This window comes from Rana temporaria, chromosome 2 (genome assembly GCF_905171775.1).
Source record: "Rana temporaria chromosome 2, aRanTem1.1, whole genome shotgun sequence".
Classification (NCBI taxonomy): domain Eukaryota; kingdom Metazoa; phylum Chordata; class Amphibia; order Anura; family Ranidae; genus Rana; species Rana temporaria.
Genome location: NC_053490.1, coordinates 69,275,654 through 69,302,582, shown reverse-complemented (window position 1 = coordinate 69,302,582; position 26,929 = coordinate 69,275,654). Strand labels below are relative to the sequence as shown.

General features: G+C 48.9%; 1 protein-coding gene across 2 annotated transcripts in view; it reads left to right on the top strand.

Annotated features, from left to right (window-relative positions):
- ATP7B (ATPase copper transporting beta) overlaps nucleotides 1-26,929 on the top strand; it is a 156,305-nt gene that overhangs the window by 70,881 nt on the left and 58,495 nt on the right. For both annotated transcript variants that reach the window (XM_040340335.1, XM_040340334.1), the window contains 4 exons: nucleotides 2,606-3,788; nucleotides 8,815-9,060; nucleotides 10,633-10,796; nucleotides 14,862-15,023. In XM_040340335.1, coding sequence (XP_040196269.1) covers nucleotides 2,606-3,788; nucleotides 8,815-9,060; nucleotides 10,633-10,796; nucleotides 14,862-15,023 — 1,755 coding nt within the window. The remainder of the gene's footprint in view (nucleotides 1-2,605; nucleotides 3,789-8,814; nucleotides 9,061-10,632; nucleotides 10,797-14,861; nucleotides 15,024-26,929) is intronic.

Genomic DNA, 26,929 nt, shown 5'->3' with positions numbered 1-26,929 from the left:
TTCTTTTACATCATGTGGATGGCCCAGTGCGTTTGCGCCACTTACCTTGGGAAAAGATGGCCCCAGGGTGCAGTATGTGAAGACAGCAAGCTGGTGGAGGCAGTGTAATGCTTTGGGCAATGTTCTGTTGGGAAACCCTGGGTTCTGCCATTCATGTGGATGTTACTTGACACATATCACCTACCTAAACATTGTTGATGACCAAGTACATCCCTACATGGAAATGTGGTATTCCCCGATGGCAGTGGCCTCTTTCATTATGATAATACACCCTATGCTGTATTTTAAGTGTTAACTTGGCCTCTAAATTCGTTAAATCTCAATCCAATTGAGCATCTGTGGGATGTGCTGGAAAAATATGGCCAGTCCACGAAGGCCCCACCTTACAACTTTCAGAATTTAAAGGATAGGATCTGCTACTAACAGATTTTTTGCCAGATACCACAGCATACCTTCAGAAGTCTAGTGATGGTGACCATGCCTCGAAGGGTCAAGGCTATTTTGTCAACAAAAGGCCCTGTTTTGGCAGCAAACGAGGGACCTGTTCAATATTAGTTGGATGGTCGTAAAGTTATGGCTGATCGGTGTATATTTTCTGTTTGCAGTTGTAAAATAACGATGGAAATAACACATGTCAATGACCTATTTTCTCCTCAAGCCTTTTTTGGTAATGGAAAGGACAAAATAGAATTTCTTGTTAGTATTTCATGTTTGTCACTACAGTTTATATTGAGTTAGATGAGCTTTTTAGTTAGCATTGTACTGTGTATAATAAATGTATTATCTTACAATGCAGAAATTTGGGAGTTTAAGTGATACATGACACTTTTCACCACCTTGTGACAAATGGCGGGTCAAGCTCAAACCGTCTTGTCAGTAATACACAACAATGAAAGCTCAGCCTCACCCTGCACAAAGATTTTCGGGACCACAATCAAAGTGCCAACAGACTGAGAGCAATTGTCACTGGGTTTAGTTAACTAATAAATTATCTATAAACCATGGTTTATTGAAAAAAACATATTTTAACATATTTTTAACATATACTGTATGTGTGTGTGTGTATATATATATATATCTATATTATAGATATAGATATCTATGTAGCATTACCCCTGGAGGAGCTGCTGGATTTTTGGGCGGCAATTAACCTCATGGCTCCTCTGAAATTCCTAGGGGTGAATGATGCGTATTGCATGTAGTAGAAGTAAAGGAATGTCCACGACAGATGCTCTTTATTACCCAGCCGGGTAAAAACAGTAAACTTGTGGTGAGGAAAGTAAAGTTGAAGAAGAAAGGAGAACAGCAGATTCAGGAGTGACAATAGGAAACAGTCCTGCTCCCAAGCGTAACACTTCTGTGCGCCACTCCTGCCGGAGTGGGTTTAGTGTACCCGGACAGGCCTCTCTCACTGACCTGGCAGCCGGAGTATCGCTCGGACAATTTGTAGGGTTAAGTCTCTGCCACAGACCCTCCTTGGTGAACCTCAGAAAGGTACCTCTGCCACAGGCCCTCCCTGGATAGAATTCTTGCAAATATCCCTCCTTGGATAAGTTACGCCTGGATCTCCTTCAACTTGTCTGACAGGTGATCAATCCCTCAGTGTGCGGCTACCTTGATCCCCGGTGGTTTGTCCAGGTCCTTTTGGACTGCCAGCCTCAGTGGCGCTCCTCAGACTGACTCCCCACCGAACAGCAGTACAGCTTGGGATCTTCAGAAGTGGGAACCCAGCCGCTCACTGGGTTCCCTTCGCTGTTCAGATGCTCTGGGGAAGCATGGCTCCATAACCAGGAACACCACGTGGAACGTACGCCCCGGCCAGGTAGGCCATAGCGCCGGGGCGCCGCGATGTGACCACCCTAAAGGTGGGTGCCACACTGGACGAAGAAGACCCAGAGCCAATGGCGTCTGTCTCATAAATACCTCTCCCCGGCATGCACAGTGAGGACAAACCCTCCTGATTGGCTGCTGGGAAAGAGCACCCAAACCTTGACTCCACTGCTGCCACCTGCAGCACCGGGGCTGGAAGAACACCCCAGTACAACAGAATAAGCCCGCAGCACAGCCAAGCTGATACAGAGAGCCTATTTTGCACTCAACAATCTGGATCAGAGTTTAACTACACTCTGATCTACCCTTAAATGTACCTAGCACCAGTACATCAAAGTACACAGGCACTACATCTATATAGATAGATATCGAGAGAGAGAGAGAGAGAGAGAGAGAGAGAGAGAGACACTAAAAATGGGGGTTGTAAAGGCATATACTTGAAAATTACACAAACTCACATAGGCACGCTCTGCTTTGCTCCATTCAGCAGGGGATTTGTGAGCAGATGCATGGCCGGACAGATGTCACTTTTGTCACAATTTTTTGTTCACATTTTGACAGCGGGCTATGGTGGATTTGTGGTGGACCTATGGGTTGCCAACAAATGTAAATGGACTTGTGTCCATTTAAATCAGGCTACCTCTGTCCCATTACATTTAGGTTCTTTCTCTGGTCACTTAATATTATTTTCTTGAACAAAACTGCATATAGAAATGTGTAAAGAAACTGCTTTTGAGCTACATTATTTATATACATTTGTTTACTTTACTTTTAGGGTTCAAGAAATGGCATTCCCAAGAGGAGCCGTACCCCACCAACAGAAAAAACAAATTTTGCTTTCAACAACCAGGGTTATGAAGGCAGTCAACATGACCTGACCTCGTCATCTTCTGTGGTGATAGGAATTGTAGGCATGACATGCCACTCATGTGTTCAGTCGATTGAAGGAAGAATCTCCAAGCTGCCAAGCATAATTAGCATTAAGGTCTGCCTGGATCAAAACAATGCCACTGTATACTACATCCACTCAGAAATAACCCCTCAGAAGATCTGTGAAGAGATAGAAGACATGGGCTTTGATGCTAACATACAAGAGATGATGGCACCACTGAAGGGCATGAGTTACAAAGAAGAGGTGATCAAGATCAGGATAGAGGGCATGACGTGTCAGTCTTGTGTCAACACGATTGAAGGGAAAATTGGGAAACTTCAAGGTGTACAAAAAATAAAGGTGTCCCTTACAGGCCAAGAAGCAGTCATTGTGTATGATCCACTGTATATTCAACCAGAAGAGCTTAGGAATCATATAGATGATATGGGATTTGTAGCTTCTCTTAGGAGTAAACCTGACCCATTAAAGCTTGGAACAATTGACATTAAACGTTTGCAAACTGTTCCTACACAATGTAAGGTTTCAGACTCTGGTGGCGCTGTCGGTGATGGTCAAACAGCAGTAATGACTATTGGTATAGAAGGGATGCACTGCAAATCTTGTGTCCACAATATTGAAGGGTCCATATCTGACCTTTCCGGTGTTCAGAGTGTAAAAGTCTCTCTTGAGAACAAAAATGCTCTTTTATGTTTCTTTAAAAATGTTACTAACCTAATTACTGTGAAAGAGGCAATTGAAGCACTTCCTCCTGGAAATTTCAAGGTTATCCTTCCATTGGAAGAACATTTGAGCCACGCAACAAAGTTAAAATCTAAGTATCATTCTTCCTATAAACAAGGCCCCCAAACGGTTACCAGCATGGCCTCAATCAGCATTATAGGAATGACCTGTGGATCTTGTGTGTCCTCAATTGAAAATATGATCTCTCAGAGAAAAGGAGTGCTGTCCATATCTGTTTCTTTAGCTGAAGCAGTTGGAAAGATTTACTATATTCCAAGTGAAACAAATGCAGAGGAGTTAAGGGCCGCCATAGAAGACATGGGGTTTGATGCTACACTTGTGTCTGGTACGTTTACACTTAAAATGATTGTTTTTTTTTTTTAAATAACAAACATGTTATACTTGCCTGCACTGTGCAGTTGGTTTGCACAGAGCAGCCAAATCCTCCTCTACCCGGGTCCCTCTTGGCTGCTCCTGGCCCCTCCCACCTATCGAGTGCCCCCTCAGTCAGCAGCTTTCTATGGGGGCACTCGAACCGGGTCAGAGCTCCGTGTATACATTCAGACACGGAGTCCCGACCTGGCTATGCTCTTTCTCCCCTGATCGGCTGACTGACTTTGACAGCCGCGGGAGCCCAAGGTGCCGCTGCTGTGTCTCAGCCAATCAGGAAAAGTGTCCCGGACAGCTTAGACATTCATGGAATCCCTGGAGAGAGAAGGGGCTCGGGTAAGTAATTAGGGAGTGCTGGGGTGGTTTCTAAATACAAAAGGTCTTCTAACTTAATGCATAGAATGCATTAAGATAAAAAACCTTCTGCCTTTACAACTCCTTTAACTATTTGCAGCCTGTTAAAATTACATTCATTTCTATATCCACTCCAGGCATTTAGTTACCTTAATCACTGTTAAATAAGTAAATCAGTCAAGCTGAATGCTCATCCTCCCCTCCAACAGAGACATGCCCAACTACCTAGGCTTTGGGTTAGGTTGACCATCAATGGAAGGAACCTGGATCAGTATTTTCTCAAGGAAAGGTAGAATGACCTTTAGCATCTCTCTCACACACACACACACGTGTGTGTCTCTAGAGAGCTGTAATGATATTGTGGTAGAAAACATGCATTGAATGCACTTTGCAGTTATCAAGTCTCTGGTGTGAGGCCGGATTGCTGAGAGGGCGCCCCTTGCGGCTAAGTGCACCGCACCCCTGGGAATGCGACAGGGAGTGCGGGGCCCAAAGATGCACGGATTGCCAGTACTGCTGCTGACTAGGTAGATGCAGGCAAGGTAGCTGGGGTGTGCTGGAAGAGCGGACTCAGTAGCCGTGCAGGGAAGGGTTTAGGTGCGGTACCATAGGTAAACCAAGAACGAAGTCTGGAGCCAGGCCAAGTGTCATACACAGGAATCAGTCCAAAGGAATGTACTAGAACAAGCCGGGTCATACACAGGAGCAGAAGATATAGAGTAGTCAGCCAAGCCGGGGTCAGATGCGAGGAGATAAACAGAGTCACAGGTTCAGACGTAAGCCAGGGGTCAGCCAGAGATTCAGGATAAACAGGATACAGGAGACAGGAGACACTGGAGACACAGGAAACCTGATGACAATCCAGCAATTTGTATCAGACAATGGCAGCCTTTTATAGACCAGCAGGAAGATCCACCTGTCACATGATGTGCCTCTGGTGGCCATGTCTTCTACTGGCAAGATTGCCAGTACTTCCACAGCCATTTCCCTGACAGCAGTGCATTGCTTTTTAATTTTCTTTTCAATAGGTTTTTATTTTCCAGATAAATGCAAAAGTACAGGTAAGTAACCAGCATACATAGTGTAACCCAGTAGATGAACACAGGTAGGGGTACAACATGAAAGTTATCACATAAAATTGTGAAATAGAGTGTATTCAAAGTGGTGCAAAGATGGGATAGCTCCCAGACAGACCCTGAAGCCTCGTACACACGCACAGTTTTCTCAGCCAGAAACAGCAAGAAAACTGCTGGCAGAGCTATCTTGCCGATTAAACCTGTGCGCGTGTACGAGGCTTTGAGGTTTCTCGTCGGGAAAACTGCCCAGAATCTCGATGAGAAAAATTGAGAACCTGCTCTCTATTTTCTTGTGGTGATTCTCGGCAGTGTTTTCCTGCCGAGAAACCCGAGCGTGTGTATACTTACCTGCCTCCATGGAAGCCCAGACATGCTCAAAATTACTTTGACGCATGCACGGTAGCTTCCAAGGCATAGGTAGGGTGAAGCAAGATGTGCTCGACAGCATCGAATGTGACGAGCACATGCTGGTCGTAGTCGATGACTTCACCGCGTTCGTGCCATTTAAAAGAATGGCGGTTCTTTTGAATTGCACATCTGTACATTTGGCCGACAAGAAAATCTTGCCAAGAATCTCGTCAGGAAAAACAATGTTTTTTTCCTGATGAGAATCCCGGCCGTGTGTACAGGGCTTCACATGAAGTTCTTGTAACTAAAAGTCTGTATTGGGGAACAGAAGAACCATGAGAAGAGAAGGGTAAGGAAGTAACCCCGACACCGTTATCCACTGAAAAAAAACACAGCAACTCCAGGAATTCAGCCACCGGAGCCTGGGATGCTCTTCAGAACAGTTGACACCATGTGCAAGCATAAAAATAAAAAGATACTTTTTCATTTTCAATGGGACTCAATGTGCATACATAGACAAAACAAATGCATCAGATCATTCGTGCAGTGCATTCAATGCCTTGCAGTGTTCTGAATGAAAAAGGCTGGTGCATTTATTTTTATTTTGACGTGTTGACGGCCTATAGAAAATGAATGGGCACTGAACAAGCCCCAATAGGTAAGTCTCAGCCAGTCTCCTATATTTACAAAGAATTGTCAAAGTGCAGATTTATCAGGCAGTCTCCTGTATACTGATGCATACTTAATAAATTAATAAAAAATAGGGATGCAGCACTGGTATTCAGTACTATTTAATTTTTCAATTTGCCATCAATTCTGTACACAGAAACCTCAGATAAGAACGACAGGGTCCCCGCCTTTTCTCAAGTTCACTGGCATGCAAGGTAACAAAGCTCTGTTATTTAAAACAAGTATAAGGAAACTCATCATGAAAGGATGGCAGGAATCCAGTGTTGCCCTGCCAAAGTGGAAGGACAACATCCGTGTAGTGCCACCACACCATACACGGTTCTGTGAACACTACATTGGAAGAAATTAACTTGTTCTCAAAGTTGTTCATAAATGCCTCCTCGCAAAACGGGGTAACACTGGATTTCATCGCAACCCCACAGCACTGTAAATCTTCTATTTACAGTGCTGTGGGGTTGCGATGAAATCCAGTGTTACACTGAAACAAAAAATAATCATTCGATCAGAATAATTCCAATAGTTCTCTAAACCAGTGTTTCTCAGTTCTACACAATCTCTAAGTGCCCCATTTTAAAATGTAAAAAAAAAACATACCAATAGTTTTACATAACACAGCAACATCCACACACGTAGGACCCCCACCTTGGAGGCGGTTTATTCTTCCAAAGCAAACACACCTTTGCACACTGATACTGACTGGTATTTCAGTGTTTCTCTTCTCCCTTAGTTTCTCTCCTTCACTATGCTAATGGGACCCCAGTGCTGACGAAAAGGGGTAGGAGAGGGGCAAACAAGAATGCTGTACAGGCGCCCGACATCCTCATCAACTGATGTTATCGGTTGTTAGGATACTGGCGGGTGGAATGTTTTAATGGTGCCCAATGAAAACCTGTGGCTTTGTGGAACTAAAAGGCAGACTTAATCCACCTGCTGGATTATAGACAATTTTTGGTCAATTTTTAGGAATTTTGCCAAGGCACCTCTGTAGAAACCTGTAGGCACTCTGGTTGAAAAAGGCTGCACTAAACAAGCATAGTTGATCTGATGTAAATGTATCACAGACAGTAATTCCATCAAGGTCAATGCAGTATTACCGTATTTCCTTCCTGATGCATACAGACTAGAGTCATCCCAGGTTACCAAGAATGTCTCTGATGTACCTTCTAGTTTCCTTCCAAAATATCCAGTATCTTTGATATATGCTATAAACTATGAAAAAATTCACCCCCGAGCACCAAAATAAACCCTTGTCTGGATACTATAGAACAGTGGTTCTCTATCTTTGAAAGACTAGGGCCCAGTAAATTCTTTCAAAAAACTTCTAGACCCCAACAATAAAAAACAAAATGTATCTTCATTGATTCTAGGATTATGATAGGATAGCATTACGTAGTGTAACATTGCAGCAGTCGGGACTATGTAATATACAACATACTGCAGTCAAGAGTGCAGAGGGCAGGACTATGTAATTGTTCCTGGATTGGAGGTATTCGTTCTACAAGGATTGATACAACCACCACCGCCCGGAGTGACCATCATTGCAGAGTTCCAGGTCTGTTGAGACCATCACGCCTTCTAGACTTACTGTTTATATTAACATGTGAGTCCACACCTGTCGGTAAGAGTACCCATTTATTTCTTTGATGTCTTGGATGATGACTTCAGACAGCCATATGAGATTATTATTCACTCACTTTCATTGATTTGAACTGTGCACCACTCACCAGCTGGAGCGATCCATAAATTTGTTTGGAGATTCAATATTTGGACTTCAAAAACGTCATTATTTTACACTATTGGTCACGATTATTGTCATTGACCATTGTATTCTAGCGCTGCACTTTGTTATATATTATGTAATTGTACAGCTTGCAGAGTGCAGTGATCAGGAGTCAGTGTCCCCTTTTGCTGGTGGTAAGTGTGTTACTTTCACTCAACATGCCCACTTACACCGGTGGTAAGTGTGCTCCCTACATGGTGGTCCATGTGCCCCCTGGCGTAGCAGTAGACCCAAGGCACCACCGAGCATCAACACCCTTGTAATAGAAATAAAGTTAATTAAAAAAAAAAAAAAAAAATTTAATAAAAAAAAATTTGTTAATGTCTTTCTGCCTTCACTCACATGTGAACTTAAAAAAGCATTTTTGGCGCACATCCCCACATAAATGACAATTGTCCCCAACTCCACTATTAGTTTTGTTTATCATGAACAAATTGTCTGCTTCAAGCTTTAACTAACACTACTTCCAAACCAACAGCAGGCAATATAGGGCAATGAAAGCTTTCACTGACCTGTATATTTGAAATGGAAGACAGAAACTTTTTGGGAATAACACTGTGACTGACTGTTCCAGATAGCACCAGGGGAAGGAAAGGTACTGCATTGATTTGGGGCTAGGTTGATGCATGTTCGTTCCAATTCATAGATATATCTTTATCTGACAAATTGTTTGGAAGCATTTCACCATTTTATCCTACCCCATATTTATATGAGGTTGCTTTTATGTGTTTTAGATTCTTCAGTGCCAATACCTGGCAGCCAGACGGAACCTGACACAAGGCAGAATTCCGTAGCAATGTTGAAGGAACTGACTGCACATCAAGATTATATTTTGGATGTTATCCCTAAGAAGCCAAACCCAGATATTGACCTTCCTCTGAGCGATAACACCGAACCACAGAAATGTGTTTTACAGATTACGGGGATGACATGTGCTTCCTGTGTGTCCAACATTGAGAGGAATCTGAAGAAGAAATATGGTATCTGTTTTGTAATGTCTTTCATAGCATAGTGTCAAGGTCAGGGGTCAGCCTCGAAAACTAGTTGCTATAGCAGTAGAGAGGCTTCCACCGACCAGGACAAAAGTGTAGAAGCCGGTCACCCTGGCAGATGACGTGGGCTCACCCAAGGTGCGGTGTCTAAGCACTAACTGGTTTTCACCAGAGCTCCTGATGGTGGATTTGGGTTTTGCTAGGTTTGTACCAGGTCTTGGTCCTCAGGATCACCCCACCTGAAGGTGAGCAAGCCAGGGTCCAGTGGCAGATACAGCAGATAGGGATCAAGCAGAAGTGTAGTAAGTCAATAGGCCAGAAGTTGGTAACAAGTGGTTATAGGTTGGGATCAAGCAGAAGCATAGTCGAGGAACAAGCCTAAGGTCGGCAGCAGCAGTTAAAAGAGCAAGATATTGGCTGGAGAGAGCTCAATAATCTGGCAAAGTGCAAAGGCATGGTTTACACAGGAAGTTCATGGGAGAAGCAAAGAGTTCAAGCTTCACTAGAAACAAAGTAGAAGGCAAGACTGTCCAAGTAATTGTCCAAGGAGCTGTCCAGCATCTCAGGTGGCCTCAGCAAGACACCGCGGAGGTAACAGGTTCATATCCGGATCCTAGCACATAGAGATTTGTAATCTATAAGGCCTTGTACACACGATAGGATAGCCAGAGGACAACGGTCTGAAGGACCGTTTTCATCAGTCCAAACCGATCGTGTGTAGGCCCCATAGGTTATTTAACCTTAGGTTAAAAAAATGAGAACTTGCTTTAAAATTTTACCTATGGACTGGTAATCGATAGGTCAAAACCGATCATTAGTATGGAAAACCATCGGTTAAAAACCTGCGCATGCTCAGAATCAAGTCGACGCATGCTTGGAAGCATTGAACTTCGTTTTTTTCAGCACGTCGTTGTGTTTTACGTCACTGCGTTCTGACACGATCGTTTTTTTAACTGATGGTGTGTACGCACGACGGACCATCAGTCAGCCTCATCGGTTAACCTAGGACAACGGTCCTTCAGATCGTTGTCTTCTGGCTATCCTATCGTGTGTACAAGGCCTTACAGAGTATATACATACCTTGTTTGCATTGACTTCATAATGGTGCTATATTTTAGGTTCTTAAGAATAGCTTGCCACAGTGCTTGAGTGGGCAGGGACCTCTATCTCTCTGTGGTACTTTATCCTTGAAAGGGCCTGGATTTCTACATAATTTTAGCTCATTGTCCATTGGTTTTTATCTCCATCTTTATCTTCAGATTACTGGAATATGCCCTAAACACGTGTTCAGTCCCTCAATGCCAGTATTCTATTTGTATGAGACACCAATATAAATTTGTCTTCTTTCCCCCATCGTTAGTTATCAACAGAATCATAACAATATGGAATAATTCTGCAAAAAAACAACTGACTGTGGGATCATATTTGATCTTTTGCCTTGCACATCTATAGTCTACAAGTCATGTTGATGTACAGTAGCTATGTACTAAAGCTAAAATTATAAACGGCCCCTTATTATGATTTAGAACATGTAATAACCAGTGAACTCTTACTCACTAGGTATTGTTTCTGTGCTGGTGGCACTGATTGCTGGTAAAGCAGAGGTCAGATACATAGAAGAATTGATTGAACCAAACGAGATTGCACAACTTATTGAAAACCTGGGGTTTGGAGCAGTAGTATTGGAAGACTGCACTGCTACACATGGTAGTATTGAGCTAGTGGTAAGTATAAAACTAAAATACCATTGCCATTTCCAAGAAAACATCAGTCACAAATCGTAACATGCTGGGGTACAGGATTATAAAGAGAAAAAAAGTAATGAGATATCAGTTGGATGTCAAGCATAAAAGATTTGGTTTATGTCTCAGACTGTATCTTGGTCAGTGCAGGTTCTATGAGTAGTAATATATGGGTTCTGTTTAATTTATAGTGGAGTTCCACCCAAAAATTGAACTTCCACTTTTTGGAATCCCCCCCCCCGTGTCACATTTGGCACCTTTCAGGGGGGAGCAGATACCTGTCTAATACAGGTATTTGCTCCCACTTCCTGGCATAGATGATCGCGATGATCTACGCCATTTCTGCCACCTTTTATGTCCTCGCCGTTGTCTTCTGGGAAACACACAGGTCCCAGGAGACAGCAGGGACCAGTGAGGACACGCAGTGTGACTCACTGATTCCCTCCCAGAGGATGGCGGCGGGGGCAGCCGAGAGCCGAGCGATTGATCGGCTTCGGCTGCCGACATCGTGGACACCCTGGACAAGTAAGTGTCCATTTATTAAAAGTCAGCAGCTGCAGTATTTGTAGCTGCTGGCTTTTAATTAAAAAAACATTTAGGTGGAACTCCACTTTAAATAACAACGAATGCCTAGAAAAAAAAAAAATTCAAAATTTGCTAAAGCCTAGATTCCTTCTCACATTGAGTATTTACCTATTTAATATATGTGCATAAAATTGTGGAGATATATAAAAAAAAATATTAAACTGGCCTATTGGATGAGAGGTATAACATTTTTACTAATTGAAGCATAAAAATAAAATACCTTTGCCATTTCCTAGCAAAAATTGCTCACAAATCGTAGCATTCTGGGTTACAAGATTATAAAGAGATAAAAAGGTGTGAGATTTCAGTTGGGCTTTAAAGTGGAACCTAACTGTATCTAAGCACCACAAACTGAAAATCCGAATTTAATTCATATTTTAAGCAAACTCACTCATCCATCCACACTTTATTTAATTGAGAAATCACTTTAAAAAAACACCCCCTAGCATTTCTAGCCATGGCCATCTTGAGTAAGGGAAGATGATTCATGTAGCATTTACTTTCTGGAATCCATGTGCCCAGGCATTCTGGCAGGAGGTGGTCCTTAGCTGAGTAAGAAAGAAAATGCCTACAAAGGCTTTTGGGATGTATGATACCATCTGGCCTAGGCCAGGAACCAGGAAGCAATTTAAGAAATGTAAAAAACAAAGTTTATCATAAGTATATATAATAGACCTGCTTATTTATTTAGTAATGCTAGCAGTGTAATAATTAAAAATAGGTGATTAAGAGAGTTTAGTTCCACTTTCAGTGTGTTAAAAACGCAGAGAAGTGAACAATGCCTGAGGATAAATGATACCTTATGTCAGGGTTTGACAAATTTGCTTGGAATCTAGGAGCCAGCTAAAAAAGTTAGGAGCCAGAAAACACGCCCCGTTCCGACGAGCTCGCGCGCAGAAGCGAACACATACGTGAGTAGCGCCCACATATTTAAACGGTATTCAAACCACACGGGAGGTATCGCCGCGATCGTTAGAGCGAGAGCAATAATTCTAGCTCTAGACCTCCTCTGTAACTTATAACATGCAACCTGTAGAATTGTTTTAAACGTCGCCTATGGAGATTTTAAAGGGTAAAAATTTGTCGGCATTCCACTAGCGGACGCAATTTTGAAGCGTGACATGTTGGGTATCAATTTACTCGGCGTAACATTATCTTTCACAATTTAAAAAAAAATTGGGATAACTTTACTGTTGTCTTATTTTTTAATTTAAAAAAGTGTATTTTTTTTCCCAAAAAAGTGTGCTTGTAAGACCGCTGTGCAAATACGGTGCGACAGAAAGTATTGCAACGATCGTCATTTTATTCTCTAGGGTGTTAGAATAAAAAATATATATAATGTTTGGGGGTTCTAATTAGAGGGAAGGAGATGGCAGTGAAAATAGTGAAAAATTACATTAGAATTGCTGTTTAACTTGTAATGCCAACGGCCACCACCAGATGGCGCCAGCTCGCAGAAGGAAGAGCTTGGGACTTCACAAGGCCGCAAAGCCGCGGCCTCAATTAACGGCCGTTGCGGGCCTGCCACGATCTTGCGGCGGGAGAGGTGGGGGCGCACGGAGACACAGGATCCTGTGCCTCCGTGCGCCCCCCACCTCCCCCGCCACGCGATCGCGTGCGCCAGGTCACAATTTCTTGTCGCAATTGCGACCTGGCGCCCGGATATTTTCGACCCCTGCCTTATGTTTTATTTGCAATACTGTCCCAATACATTGCATTACAAGTGATACAAACGGGCAACAAAAATGTACGGGGGAATCGAATGTATACACATCTAGTTAAGCTTAGTATTGGCGAGCTACATGCACTTATACCCTGAGGCCCTCACTGTAGGGTTGCTAAGGACATTATGGACATACACCAAACGGATGTTGGGCATAAGGAGCTTACTAACTCACACTCCCCTGTGGTGTAATCTGAACTATAGAGAAATACTGAAACTTAAGGGGTTTGGGAACTGGGAATTGGCAGGGATTCAATATACAGTTTCTCACAAATATATGATGGGTCAAATCCTTCATGGAAATACAAGCAGAGTTCGATATACCATGTACCAACGTCAACATGCCCTACAAGCACAGTCCCAACAGGTACCTATGCGGCTGACTGATCATACGCTAATACAGGGAATCCTTATGGAAGGTGAAATAAAGGGAATGATCTCTAGATGCTATAACATTATCCTCAATGCTATTCAGGATCCCTCTAGCCTGCCTTGCAGGCGTGGCTGGGAGAAGGATGTTGGGGCCAGGGATGGGGAGACGTGGAATCTTTGCCTCGCCTCTGCTATCCTGGTGTCGGTTTCCCCCTCTCAAAAACAATCCCATCTGTACCTGTTACACAGGGCATACATGACCCCGGTGCTATTTCATAAATGGGGGGGCACGTGATACCCCTCTTTGTCCAAAATGCATGAGAGACCATGGAGACCTCATACATATGCTTTGGAAGTGAGTAAATGAGTGAGTAACTTGTATAGCGCTACAAATGCGAACTAAATTGCCTCAAGGCGCTTTTTGCATCCAGTGTTGTCCTGATCCTTCAGAAGAGGTGGGTCTTTAGTTTTTTCCTAAAAGCCCAATGGTTTTCTTCCATGCAGATGGTCGTTGGTAGAGCTGGGTAGAGTGCCCTAAACTCTTCCGCTACTGGAAGGAGGTCCTGGATGTGATATCTCAGGTTTATATGATTGCTATCCAACGGAATCCGGTTGTATGTCTGCTGGGTGCCCTGGATGAGGAGACGTTAATCCCACAGGCCCATGTAGCCGTTGTTCGACTGCTATATGTTGCGCGTAAACTGATCGCACAATTTCGGATAGTCTCCAGGGTGCCCACCAGACGACAGTGGGTGGAGCAGGTCAACAAACTGCTGATCAGAGAAAAACATACATACCAGCGTAGAAATGCACCATGTAAATTTTACTCAATGTGGCAGGCTTGGTTGGATGTCCCAGAATTGACTCCGCACCAGCTGATCAATGACAGACTCCTACAAGGATAGGTGTTACAAAACCCTGAATTGGTGGCCGAGTGGACTATCTGTCATATACAGCTCTATGCAGGTTTTGGTGACCTTGGTGGGTCAAGGTAATTGTTCCAATATTATATATTCTCAGGGCCCTGAGGATGTATAGGGACTAATGTGCTCATTGTTTTCCTCTTTCTCTCCCCTTTATCCCCCTTATTCCCTCTTCTGTTGGTTTCTTCCCTTTTCTTCTTGATTTATTTTTTATTTTTCTACACTTTTTTACCTATGTGTTATTATGTATCATTTAAATTGTGTGACCTTTATACGGTTTCCGGGTTCATCGTACTATCTGACAAACATGTTATGGAATGACAACTGTCTCACTTCTTTCTATATTGTGTACTGCATGACATGTACTATGTACCTTGAACAAATTAAAAATACCTTTCTGATTTAAAAAAAGACGCTTAGTATTTATCTTGTTTTTATCTTTAGATTACAGGTATGACCTGCGCATCATGTGTTCATAACATTGAATCCCGACTGATAAGAATGCCAGGTGTCCTACAGGCCTCCGTAGCTCTGGCTACCTGTAAAGCACAAGTCAAGTTTGAGCCAGAAGTTGTTGGCCCAAGAGACATCATTCAAGTGATTGAGGTAAAATGTGAATCCGTCAAATTTTTTTATAATAAACAAACTCAAGAGGTCGCTTCCATCTAGGTGTAGCGATTTATTTAAAAAAGCATAAAAGACAATACAAATGCACTCACTAGATAAAAGTAGATCAAGGCTTGTCGTAGAACTCCAAAGGATCACAGTGAGGCTGCAGAGCTCTCTCTTTGGTATTGGTAATCATCACATTGAGATGAAATGACAGAACAGTTTTGGTTTAATATGTTTAAGTTTTTGTGCTGTACTGGTAAGTCAAAATTCTGACCTAAACATCACCAATAAAAGCAGATTATATCATAAAATCATATCAGTCAACCTGTCTCATCTGCAAATGCATAGGGCCAGATTCTCGTAGATCGCGTATTTTTGTGCGGGCGTAACGTATCCTATTTACGTTACGCCTCAACTTAGACGGGCAAGTGCTGTATTCTCAAAGCACTTGCTCCGTAAGTTGCGGCGGCGTAGCGTAAATAAGCCGGTGTAAGCCCGCCTAATTCAAATTTGGAACAGGGGGTCGTGTTCTATGTAAATAACTTGTGACCCTACGTGATTGACGTTTTTCATGAACCGTGGAATTTCCCAGTGTGCATTGCTCCCTAGTACGCCGCAAGGACGTATTGGTTTTGACGTGAACGTAAATGACGTCCAGCCCCATTCATGGACGACTTACGTAAACAACGTAAAATATTCAAAATTAGACGCGGGAACGACGTCCATACTTAACATTGGTACGCCGCATGTATGCCTCATATAGCCGGGGGTAACTTTACGCCGGGAAAAGCCTAACGTAAACGGCGTATCTGTACTGCGTCGGCCGGGCGTACGTTCGTGAATTTGCGTATCTAGCTGATTTACATATTTCTAGGCGTAAATCAGCGTACACGCCCCTAGCGGCCAGCGTAAATATGCAGTTAAGATCCGACGGCGTAGAGACTTACGCCGGTCGGATCTAATAGAAATCTATTCGTAACTGATTCTATGAATCAGGCGCATAAATACGACCGCCCAGACTCAGAGATACGACGGCGTATCTCCTTTGAGAATCTGGGCCATAGATTTTAGTATGATTGTGCCTGAAATTCAGATAGTTAATCCATGTAGTAGTCTGGTAGTTTTAGTATAGTACAACACAGGGCTTTTTTTCTCAAACAATAGGTGCTGGAACTCAACCACGACCCCCCCCCCCCCCCCAAAAAAAACTCCCCTACACACACCATCCAAATCACATCAAATAGTGGGTGTGGTCAGATTTCTCAAACAGTAGAAGGGTCTTAAAGGGGCATTAAATACCAGTTTTGCATTACATACAGAATGCAGAGTTCAAGGGGTTACACACAGAGTGCAGAGCTGTCACTTGTAAACACAGAAACCGGACTTCTGTGTTTACAAATTATTGTAATGAGCAGACACCAAAGGGTCTCAGCCAGAGGTGGTGGAACTGAGTTCCCCCAAGTTCCATCTGAAAAAAAGCCCTGGTCCCCAAAAATATAAAAAACTAGAATTTTTAACAAAATAGGTCTTTTAAGGTATAAATAACATTAATGATAAAAAGATTTAAAAAAAATTCTATAGAATCCTAGAATCACAAAAACTATAAAATAGAGTTACTCTGATGAACACAATATTTATAAGAAAATCTGAATATTATACATCTCCTATATGGCCTTCATTCTCACTATTCAGCTACTTAATATCAAAGTTCTATTTCTTACATATACTATGGCACAATCTACTTGCCAAATCTTACAGTGGGGTAAGCAGGGCCGGACTGGCCTACCGGGATACCGGGAAAATTCCCGGTAGGCCGCCTGCTGTCCAGGGCCGGACTGGCCTACCGGGATACCGGGAAAATTCCCGGTAGGCCGCCTGCTGTCAGTCAAACCAGCTCAGCTGTGGGCCGCCCGCGGCCGCACTTTACAATTATACGCCTGCCTGCCCTGTGTTTAGCTGCATTCACTCCAGTGTGATGTCTATGACATCACGTTATGTCAATAAAAATCAGCGGCGGGCCAGCCGCCATGCTCGCCGCTTCACTTTCCTTCCCGCACCGCTGTGTGAAGTGTGGACTAGTTTGCGAGCGATCATGTGTTTGAGGGAGGGGAGGAGCCGAGCAGGAGAACCGACCGTCCCATCGTCCCGTGCGGCGCCAGCACCGCCCACTATGTTTCTCCAGTCTCCACGTGTGAAGGCAGAGCCGCAGAGGAGAAGAAGTGTACGGCGCCGGCCACCCTTGGAGCAGAAGGCAGAAAAGGTAGGTGCAGAGGGGGGGGGGATTCCATGCAATGGTGAGAGCGATTATACAGTCCAGATTACAATTTGCAGGGGCAGCAAAGGTGACAGAGAGAGAGGGGGGGGGGGGGTTTGCATGGTGCACCCCCTTTCTCTGTCACCTTTGCTGCCCCTGCAAATTGTAATCTGGACTGTATAATCTCTCTCCACCCAGCTCTCTGTCACCCAGTCCCTGTCACCCAGCTCTCTGTCACCCAGCTCTCTGTCACCCAGCTCTCTGTCACCCAGCTCTCTGTCACCCAGTCCCTGTCACCCAGCTCTCTGTCACCCAGCTCTCTGTCACCCAGTCCCTGTCACCCAGCTCTCTGTCACCCAGTCCCTGTCACCCAGCTCTCTGTCACCCAGTCCCTGTCACCCAGCTCTCTGTCACCCAGTCCCTGTCACCCAGCTCTCTGTCACCCAGTCCCTGTCACCCAGCTCTCTGTCACCCAGTCCTCTGTCACCCAGTCCCTGTCACCCAGCTCTCTGTCACCCAGCTCTCTGTCACCCAGTCCCTGTCACCCAGCTCTCTGTCACCCAGTCCCTGTCACCCAGCTCTCTGTCACCCAGTCCCTGTCACCCAGCTCTCTGTCACCCAGCTCTCTGTCACCCAGCTCTCTGTCACCCAGCTCTCTGTCACCCAGTCCCTGTCACCCAGCTCTCTGTCACCCAGCTCTCTGTCACCCAGTCCCTGTCACCCAGCTCTCTGTCACCCAGTCCCTGTCACCCAGCTCTCTGTCACCCAGTCCCTGTCACCCAGCTCTCTGTCACCCAGTCTCTGTCACCCAGTCCCTGTCACCCAGCTCTCTGTCACCCAGTCCCTGGGTGACAGGGACTGGGTGACAGAGAGCTGGGTGACAGGGACTGGGTGACAGAGAGCTGGGTGACAGGGACTGGGTGACAGAGAGCTGGGTGACAGAGAGCTGGGTGACAGAGAGCTGGGTGACAGGGACTGGGTGACAGAGAGCTGGGTGACAGGGACCTGGGTGACAGGGACCTGGGTGACAGAGAGCTGGGTGACAGAGAGCTGGGTGACAGAGAGCTGGGTGACAGAGAGCTGGGTGACAGGGACTGGGTGACAGAGAGCTGGGTGACAGGGACTGGGTGACAGAGAGCTGGGTGGAGAGAGATTATACAGTCCAGATTACAATTTGCAGGGGCAGCAAAGGTGACAGAGAAAGGGGGTGCACCATGCAACCCCCCCCCCTCTCTCTCTGTCACCTTTGCTGCCCCTGCAAATTGTAATCTGGACTGTATAATCGCTCTCACCATTGCATGGAATCCCCCCCCCCCCCTCTGCACCTACCTTTTCTGCCTTCTGCTCCAAGGGTGGCCGGCGCCGTACACTTCTTCTCCTCTGCGGCTCTGCCTTCACACGTGGAGACTGGAGAAACATAGTGGGCGGTGCTGGCGCCGCACGGGACGATGGGACGGTCGGTTCTCCTGCTCGGCTCCTCCCCTCCCTCAAACACATGATCGCTCGCAAACTAGTCCACACTTCACACAGCGGCGCGGGAAGGAAAGTGAAGCGGCGAGCATGGCGGCCGCAACTCGCCGGCGGCCGGCCCGCCGCTGATTTTTATTGACATAACGTGATGTCATAGACATCACACTGGAGTGAATGCAGCTAAACACAGGGCAGGCAGGCGTATAATTGTAAAGTGCGGCCGCAATGGCGGCCGCGGGCGGCCCACAGCTGAGCTGGTTTGACTGACAGCAGCAGGGCCGGACTGGGAGTAAAAACCAGCCCTGGAAAACATTTCATACCAGCCCCATAGCATTATTATACCAGCCCAACATCATAACGTCATTATTTTTTTGTTCATAAAAGAGAAAACCATACATTTTAAAGAAACATTTAAAGAGCGTATTATATAAAGATAAGACAGATATGAAAGCACATAGGGCTAGGGAGATATTATATATATATATATATATATATATATATATATATATATATATATATATATATAATGTTACACAGTGGAACCTCGGATTACGAGCATAATCCGTTCCAGGAGAATGCTTGTAATCCAAAGTGCTCACATATCAAAGTGAGTTTCCCCATTGAAGTTAATGGAAACTAAAATAATTTGTTCCGCATTGACTTCAATTGCATGCAATACCGCATGTGGCCAGAGGTGGGGGGCGCCGGAGAGCATCAGAGACACTCGGAAATGTCACTTGCCACTTGTCACCAGATTCAGCATGTCACTTGCCATCCGTCCCCTGCCACCAGATTTAGTGTGTCACTTGCCACCCATCCCGTCACCAGATTCAGCGTGTCACTTGTCACTTGGACTGGGTGACAGCAGGGGGACTGGGCGACAGCAGGGGGACTGGCTGACAGCAGAGGACTTGGCGACAGCAGGGGACTGGGTGACAGAGGACTGGGTGACAGAGGACTGGGTAACAGAGGACTGGGTGACAGCAGGGGACTGGGTGACAGCAGGGGACTGGGTGACAGCAGGGGACTGGGTGACAGCAGGGGACTGGGTGACAGCAGGCTGGGTGACAGCAGGCTAGGTGACAGCAGGGGACTGGGTAACAGAGGATTGGGTGACAGCAGGGGACTGGGTAACAGAGGATTGGGTGACAGCAGGGGACTGGGTGACAGAGGGCTGGGTGACAGAGGACTGGGTGACAGAGGACTGGGTGACAGCAGGGTACTGGGTAACAGGGGACTGGGTGACAGAGGACTGGGTGACAGCAGGGGACTGGGTAACAGGGGACTGGGTGACAGGGGACTGGGTGACAGCAGGGGACTGGGTAACAGGGGACTGAGTGACAGGGGACTGGGTGACAGAGGACTGGGTGACAGCAGGGGACTGGATAACAGGGGACTGGGTGACAGAGGGCTGGGAGACAGAGGGCTGGGTGACAGAGGGCTGGGTGACAGGGGACTGGGGGACAGAGGGCTGGGTGACAGGGGACTGGGTGACAGAGGGATGGGTGACAGGGGGCTGGGTGACAGGGGGCTGGGTGACAGAGGGCTGGGTGACAGAGGACTGGGTGACAGGGGGCTGGGTGACAGGGGGCTGGGTGACAGGGGGCTGGGTGACAGAGGGCTGGGTGACAGGGGACTGGGTGACAGAGAGCTGGGTGACAGGGACTGGGTGACAGAGAGCTGGGTGACAGGGACTGGGTGACAGAGAGCTGGGTGACAGAGAGCTGGGTGACAGAGAGCTGGGTGACAGGGACTGGGTGACAGGGACTGGGTGACAGAGAGCTGGGTGACAGAGAGCTGGGTGACAGAGAGCTGGGTGACAGGGACTGGGTGACAGAGAGCTGGGTGACAGGGACTGGGTGACAGAGAGCTGGGTGACAGAGAGCTGGGTGACAGAGAGCTGGGTGACAGGGACTGGGTGACAGAGAGCTGGGTGACAGGGACTGGGTGACAGAGAGCTGGGTGACAGGGACTGGGTGACAGGGACTGGGTGACAGAGAGCTGGGTGACAGAGAGCTGGGTGACAGAGAGCTGGGTGACAGGGACTGGGTGACAGAGAGCTGGGTGACAGAGAGCTGGGTGACAGGGACTGGGTGACAGAGACTGGGTGACAGTCTCTGTCCCTGTCACCCAGCCCCAGTCCCTGTCACCCAGTCCCTGTCACCCAGCTCTCTGTCACCCAGTCCCTGTCACCCAGCTCTCTGTCACCCAGTCCCTGTCACCCAGCTCTCTGTCACCCAGCTCTCTGTCACCCAGCTCTCTGTCACCCAGTCCCTGTCACCCAGCTCTCTGTCACCCAGCTCTCTGTCACCCAGCTCTCTGTCACCCAGTCCCTGTCACCCAGCTCTCTGTCACCCAGTCCCTGTCACCCAGTCCCTGTCACCCAGTCCCTGTCACCCAGCTCTCTGTCACCCAGTCCCTGTCACCCAGCTCTCTGTCACCCAGCTCTCTGTCACCCAGTCCCTGTCACCCAGCTCTCTGTCACCCAGTCCCTGTCACCCAGCTCTCTGTCACCCAGTCCCTGTCACCCAGGGACTGGGTGACAGAGAGCTGGGTGACAGGGACTGGGTGACAGAGAGCTGGGTGGAGAGAGATTATACAGTCCAGATTACAATTTGCAGGGGCAGCAAAGGTGACAGAGAAAGGGGGTGCACCATGCAACCCCCCCCCCCTCTCTCTCTGTCACCTTTGCTGCCCCTGCAAATTGTAATCTGGGCTGTATAATCGCTCTCACCATTGCATGGAATCCCCCCCCCCCCTCTGCACCTACCTTTTCTGCCTTCTGCTCCAAGGGTGGCCGGCGCCGTACACTTCTTCTCCTCTGCGGCTCTGCCTTCACACGTGGAGACTGGAGAAACATAGTGGGCGGTGCTGGCGCCGCACGGGACGATGGGACGGTCGGTTCTCCTGCTCGGCTCCTCCCCTCCCTCAAACACATGATCGCTCGCAAACTAGTCCACACTTCACACAGCGGCGCGGGAAGGAAAGTGAAGCGGCGAGCATGGCGGCCGCAACTCGCCGGCGGCCGGCCCGCCGCTGATTTTTATTGACATAACGTGATGTCATAGACATCACACTGGAGTGAATGCAGCTAAACACAGGGCAGGCAGGCGTATAATTGTAAAGTGCGGCCGCAATGGCGGCCGCGGGCGGCCCACAGCTGAGCTGGTTTGACTGACAGCAGCAGGGCCGGACTGGGAGTAAAAACCAGCCCTGGAAAACATTTCATACCAGCCCCATAGCATTATTATACCAGCCCAACATCATAACGTCATTATTTTTTTGTTCATAAAAGAGAAAACCATACATTTTAAAGAAACATTTAAAGAGCGTATTATATAAAGATAAGACAGATATGAAAGCACATAGGGCTAGGGAGATATTATATATATATATATATATATATATATATATATATATATATATATATATATATATATATAATGTTACACAGTGGAACCTCGGATTACGAGCATAATCCGTTCCAGGAGAATGCTTGTAATCCAAAGTGCTCACATATCAAAGTGAGTTTCCCCATTGAAGTTAATGGAAACTAAAATAATTTGTTCCGCATTGACTTCAATTGCATGCAATACCGCATGTGGCCAGAGGTGGGGGGCGCCGGAGAGCATCGGAGACACTCGGAAATGTCACTTGCCACTTGTCACCAGATTCAGCATGTCACTTGCCATCCGTCCCCTGCCACCAGATTTAGTGTGTCACTTGCCACCCATCCCGTCACCAGATTCAGCGTGTCACTTGTCACTTGGACTGGGTGACAGCAGGGGGACTGGGCGACAGCAGGGGGACTGGCTGACAGCAGAGGACTTGGCGACAGCAGGGGACTGGGTGACAGAGGACTGGGTGACAGAGGACTGGGTAACAGAGGACTGGGTGACAGCAGGGGACTGGGTGACAGAGGACTGGGTGACAGCAGGGGACTGGGTGACAGCAGACTGGGTGACAGCAGGCTGGGTGACAGCAGGCTAGGTGACAGCAGGGGACTGGGTAACAGAGGATTGGGTGACAGCAGGGGACTGGGTAACAGAGGATTGGGTGACAGCAGGGGACTGGGTGACAGAGGGCTGGGTGACAGAGGACTGGGTGACAGAGGACTGGGTGACAGAGGACTGGGTGACAGCAGGGTACTGGGTAACAGGGGACTGGGTGACAGGGGACTGGGTGACAGCAGGGGACTGGGTAACAGGGGACTGGGTGACAGGGGACTGGGTGACAGCAGGGGACTGGGTAACAGGGGACTGAGTGACAGGGGACTGGGTGACAGAGGACTGGGTGACAGCAGGGGACTGGATAACAGGGGACTGGGTGACAGAGGGCTGGGAGACAGAGGGCTGGGTGACAGAGGGCTGGGTGACAGGGGACTGGGGGACAGAGGGCTGGGTGACAGGGGACTGGGTGACAGAGGGATGGGTGACAGGGGGCTGGGTGACAGGGGGCTGGGTGACAGAGGGCTGGGTGACAGAGGACTGGGAGACAGAGGACTGGGTGACAGGGGGCTGGGTGACAGGGGGCTGGGTGACAGAGGGCTGGGTGACAGGGGACTGGGTGACAGAGAGCTGGGTGACAGGGACTGGGTGACAGAGAGCTGGGTGACAGGGACTGGGTGACAGAGAGCTGGGTGACAGAGAGCTGGGTGACAGAGAGCTGGGTGACAGGGACTGGGTGACAGGGACTGGGTGACAGAGAGCTGGGTGACAGAGAGCTGGGTGACAGAGAGCTGGGTGACAGAGAGCTGGGTGACAGGGACTGGGTGACAGAGAGCTGGGTGACAGGGACTGGGTGACAGGGACTGGGTGACAGAGAGCTGGGTGACAGAGAGCTGGGTGACAGAGAGCTGGGTGACAGGGACTGGGTGACAGAGAGCTGGGTGACAGAGAGCTGGGTGACAGGGACTGGGTGACAGAGACTGGGTGACAGTCTCTGTCCCTGTCACCCAGCCCCAGTCCCTGTCACCCAGTCCCTGTCACCCAGTCCCTGTCACCCAGCTCTCTGTCACCCAGCTCTCTGTCACCCAGCTCTCTGTCACCCAGCTCTCTGTCATCCAGCTCTCTGTCACCCAGTCCCTGTCACCCAGTCCCTGTCACCCAGTCCCTGTCACCCAGCTCTCTGTCACCCAGCTCTCTGTCACCCAGTCCCTGTCACCCAGTCCCTGTCACCCAGTCCCTGTCACCCAGCTCTCTGTCACCCAGCTCTCTGTCACCCAGCTCTCTGTCACCCAGTCCCTGTCACCCAGCTCTCTGTCACCCAGTCCCTGTCACCCAGCTCTCTGTCACCCAGTCCCTGTCACCCAGCTCTCTGTCACCCAGTCCCTGTCACCCAGCTCTCTGTCACCCAGTCCCTGTCACCCAGCTCTCTGTCACCCAGCTCTCTGTCACCCAGTCCCTGTCACCCAGCTCTCTGTCACCCAGCTCTCTGTCACCCAGCACTCTGTCACCCAGCTCTCTGTCACCCAGCTCTCTGTCATCCAGTCCCTGTCACCCAGCTCTCTGTCACCCAGTCTCTGTCACCCAGCTCTCTGTCACCCAGTCCCTGTCACCCATCTCTCTGTCACCCAGTCCCTGTCACCCAGCTCTCTGTCACCCAGTCCCTGTCACCCAGCTCTCTGTCACCCAGTCCCTGTCACCCAGCTCTATGTCACCCAGTCCCTGTCACCCAGCTCTCTGTCACCCAGTCCCTGTCACCCAGCTCTCTGTCACCCAGTCCCTGTCACCCAGCTCTCTGTCACCCAGCTCTCTGTCACCCAGTCCCTGTCACCCAGCTCTCTGTCACCCAGTCCCTGTCACCCAGCTCTCTGTCACCCAGCTCTCTGTCACCCAGTCCCTGTCACCCAGCTCTCTGTCACCCAGTCCCTGTCACCCAGCTCTCTGTCACCCAGTCCCTGTCACCCAGCTCTCTGTCACCCAGCTCTCTGTCACCCAGTCCCTGTCACCCAGTCCCTGTCACCCAGCTCTTTGTCACCCAGTCCCTGTCACCCAGCTCTCTGTCACCCAGTCCCTGTCACCCAGCTCTCTGTCACCCAGTCCCTGTCACCCAGCTCTCTGTCACCCAGTCCCTGTCACCCAGCTCTCTTTCACCCAGTCCCTGTCACCCAGCTCTCTGTCACCCAGTCCCTGTCACCCAGCTCTCTGTCACCCAGTCCCTGTCACCCAGTCCCTGTCACCCAACTCTCTGTCACCCAGTCCCTGTCACCCAGCTCTCTGTCACCCAGTCCCTGTCACCCAGTCCCTGTCACCCAGCTCTCTGTCACCCAGTCCCTGTCACCCAGCTCTCTGTCACCCAGTCCCTGTCACCCAGCTCTCTGTCACCCAGTCCCTGTCACCCAGCTCTCTGTCACCCAGTCCCTGTCACCCAGCTCTCTGTCACCCAGCTCTCTGTCACCCAGTCCCTGTCACCCAGCTCTCTGTCACCCAGTCCCTGTCACCCAGTCCCTGTCACCCAGCTCTCTGTCACCCAGTCCCTGTCACCCAGCTCTCTGTCACCCAGTCCCTGTCACCCAGCTCTCTGTCACCCAGTCCCTGTCACCCAGCTCTCTGTCACCCAGTCCCTGTCACCCAGCTCTCTGTCACCCAGTCCCTGTCACCCAGCTCTCTGTCACCCAGCTCTCTGTCACTCAGTCCCTGTCACCCAGCTCTCTGTCACCCAGTCCCTGTCACCCAGCTCTCTGTCACCCAGCTCTCTGTCACCCAGTCCCTGTCACCCAGCTCTCTGTCACCCAGTCCCTGTCACCCAGCTCTCTGTCACCCAGTCCCTGTCACCCAGCTCTCTGTCACCCAGTCCCTGTCACCCAGCTCTCTGTCACCCAGCTCCCTGTCACCCAGATCTCTGTCACCCAGTCCCTGTCACCCAGTCCCTGTCACCCAGCTCTCTGTCACCCAGCTCTCTGTCACCCAGTCCCTGTCACCCAGCTCTCTGTCACCCAGCTCTCTGTCACCCAGTCCCTGTCACCCAGCTCTCTGTCACCCAGTCCCTGTCACCCAGTCCCTGTCACCCAGCTCTCTGTCACCCAGTCCCTGTCACCCAGTCCCTGTCACCCAGCTCTCTGTCACCCAGTCCCTGTCACCCAGCTCTCTGTCACCCAGTCCCTGTCACCCAGCTCTCTGTCACCCAGTCCCTGTCACCCAGCTCTCTGTCACCCAGTCCCTGTCACCCAGCTCTCTGTCACCCAGTCCCTGTCACCCAGCTCTCTGTCACCCAGCTCTCTGTCACCCAGTCCCTGTCACCCAGCTCTCTGTCACCCAGTCCCTGTCACCCAGCTCTCTGTCACCCAGTCCCTGTCACCCAGCTCTCTGTCACCCAGTCCCTGTCACCCAGTCCCTGTCACCCAGCTCTCTGTCACCCAGTCCCTGTCACCCAGTCCCTGTCACCCAGTCCCTGTCACCCAGCTCTCTGTCACCCAGCTCTCTGTCACCCAGCTCTCTGTCACCCAGTCCCTGTCACCCAGCTCTCTGTCACCCAGCTCTCTGTCACCCAGTCCCTGTCACCCAGCTCTCTGTCACCCAGTCCCTGTCACCCAGCTCTCTGTCACCCAGCTCTCTGTCACCCAGTCCCTGTCACCCAGCTCTCTGTCACCCAGTCCATGTCACCCAGCTCTCTGTCACCCAGCTCTCTGTCACCCAGTCCCTGTCACCCAGCCCCCTGTCACCCAGTCCTCTGTCACCCAGCCCTCTGTCTCCCAGCCCCCTGTCACCCAGCCCCCTGTCACCCAGCCCCCTGTCACCCATCCCTCTGTCACCCAGTCCCCTGTCACCCAGTCCCCTGTCACCCAGCCCTCTGTCACCCAGCCCTCTGTCCCCCAGTCCCCTGTCACCCAGCCCTCTGTCACCCAGCCCTCTGTCACCCAGTCCCCTGTTATCCAGTCACCTGCTGTCACCCAGTCCTCTGTCACCCAGTCCCCTGTTACCCAGTCCCCTGCTGTCACCCAGTCCCCTGTTACCCAGTCCCCTGCTGTCACCCAGTCCCATGTCACCCAGTCCCCTGTTACCCAGTACCCTGCTGTCACCCAGTCCTCTGTCACCCAGTCCTCTGTCACCCAGCCCTCTGTCACCCAGTCCCCTGCTGTCACCCAATCCGCTGTTACCCAGTCCCCTGCTGTCACCCAGCCTGCTGTTACCCAGTCCCCTGCTGTCACCCAGCCTGCTGTCACCCAGTCCCCTGC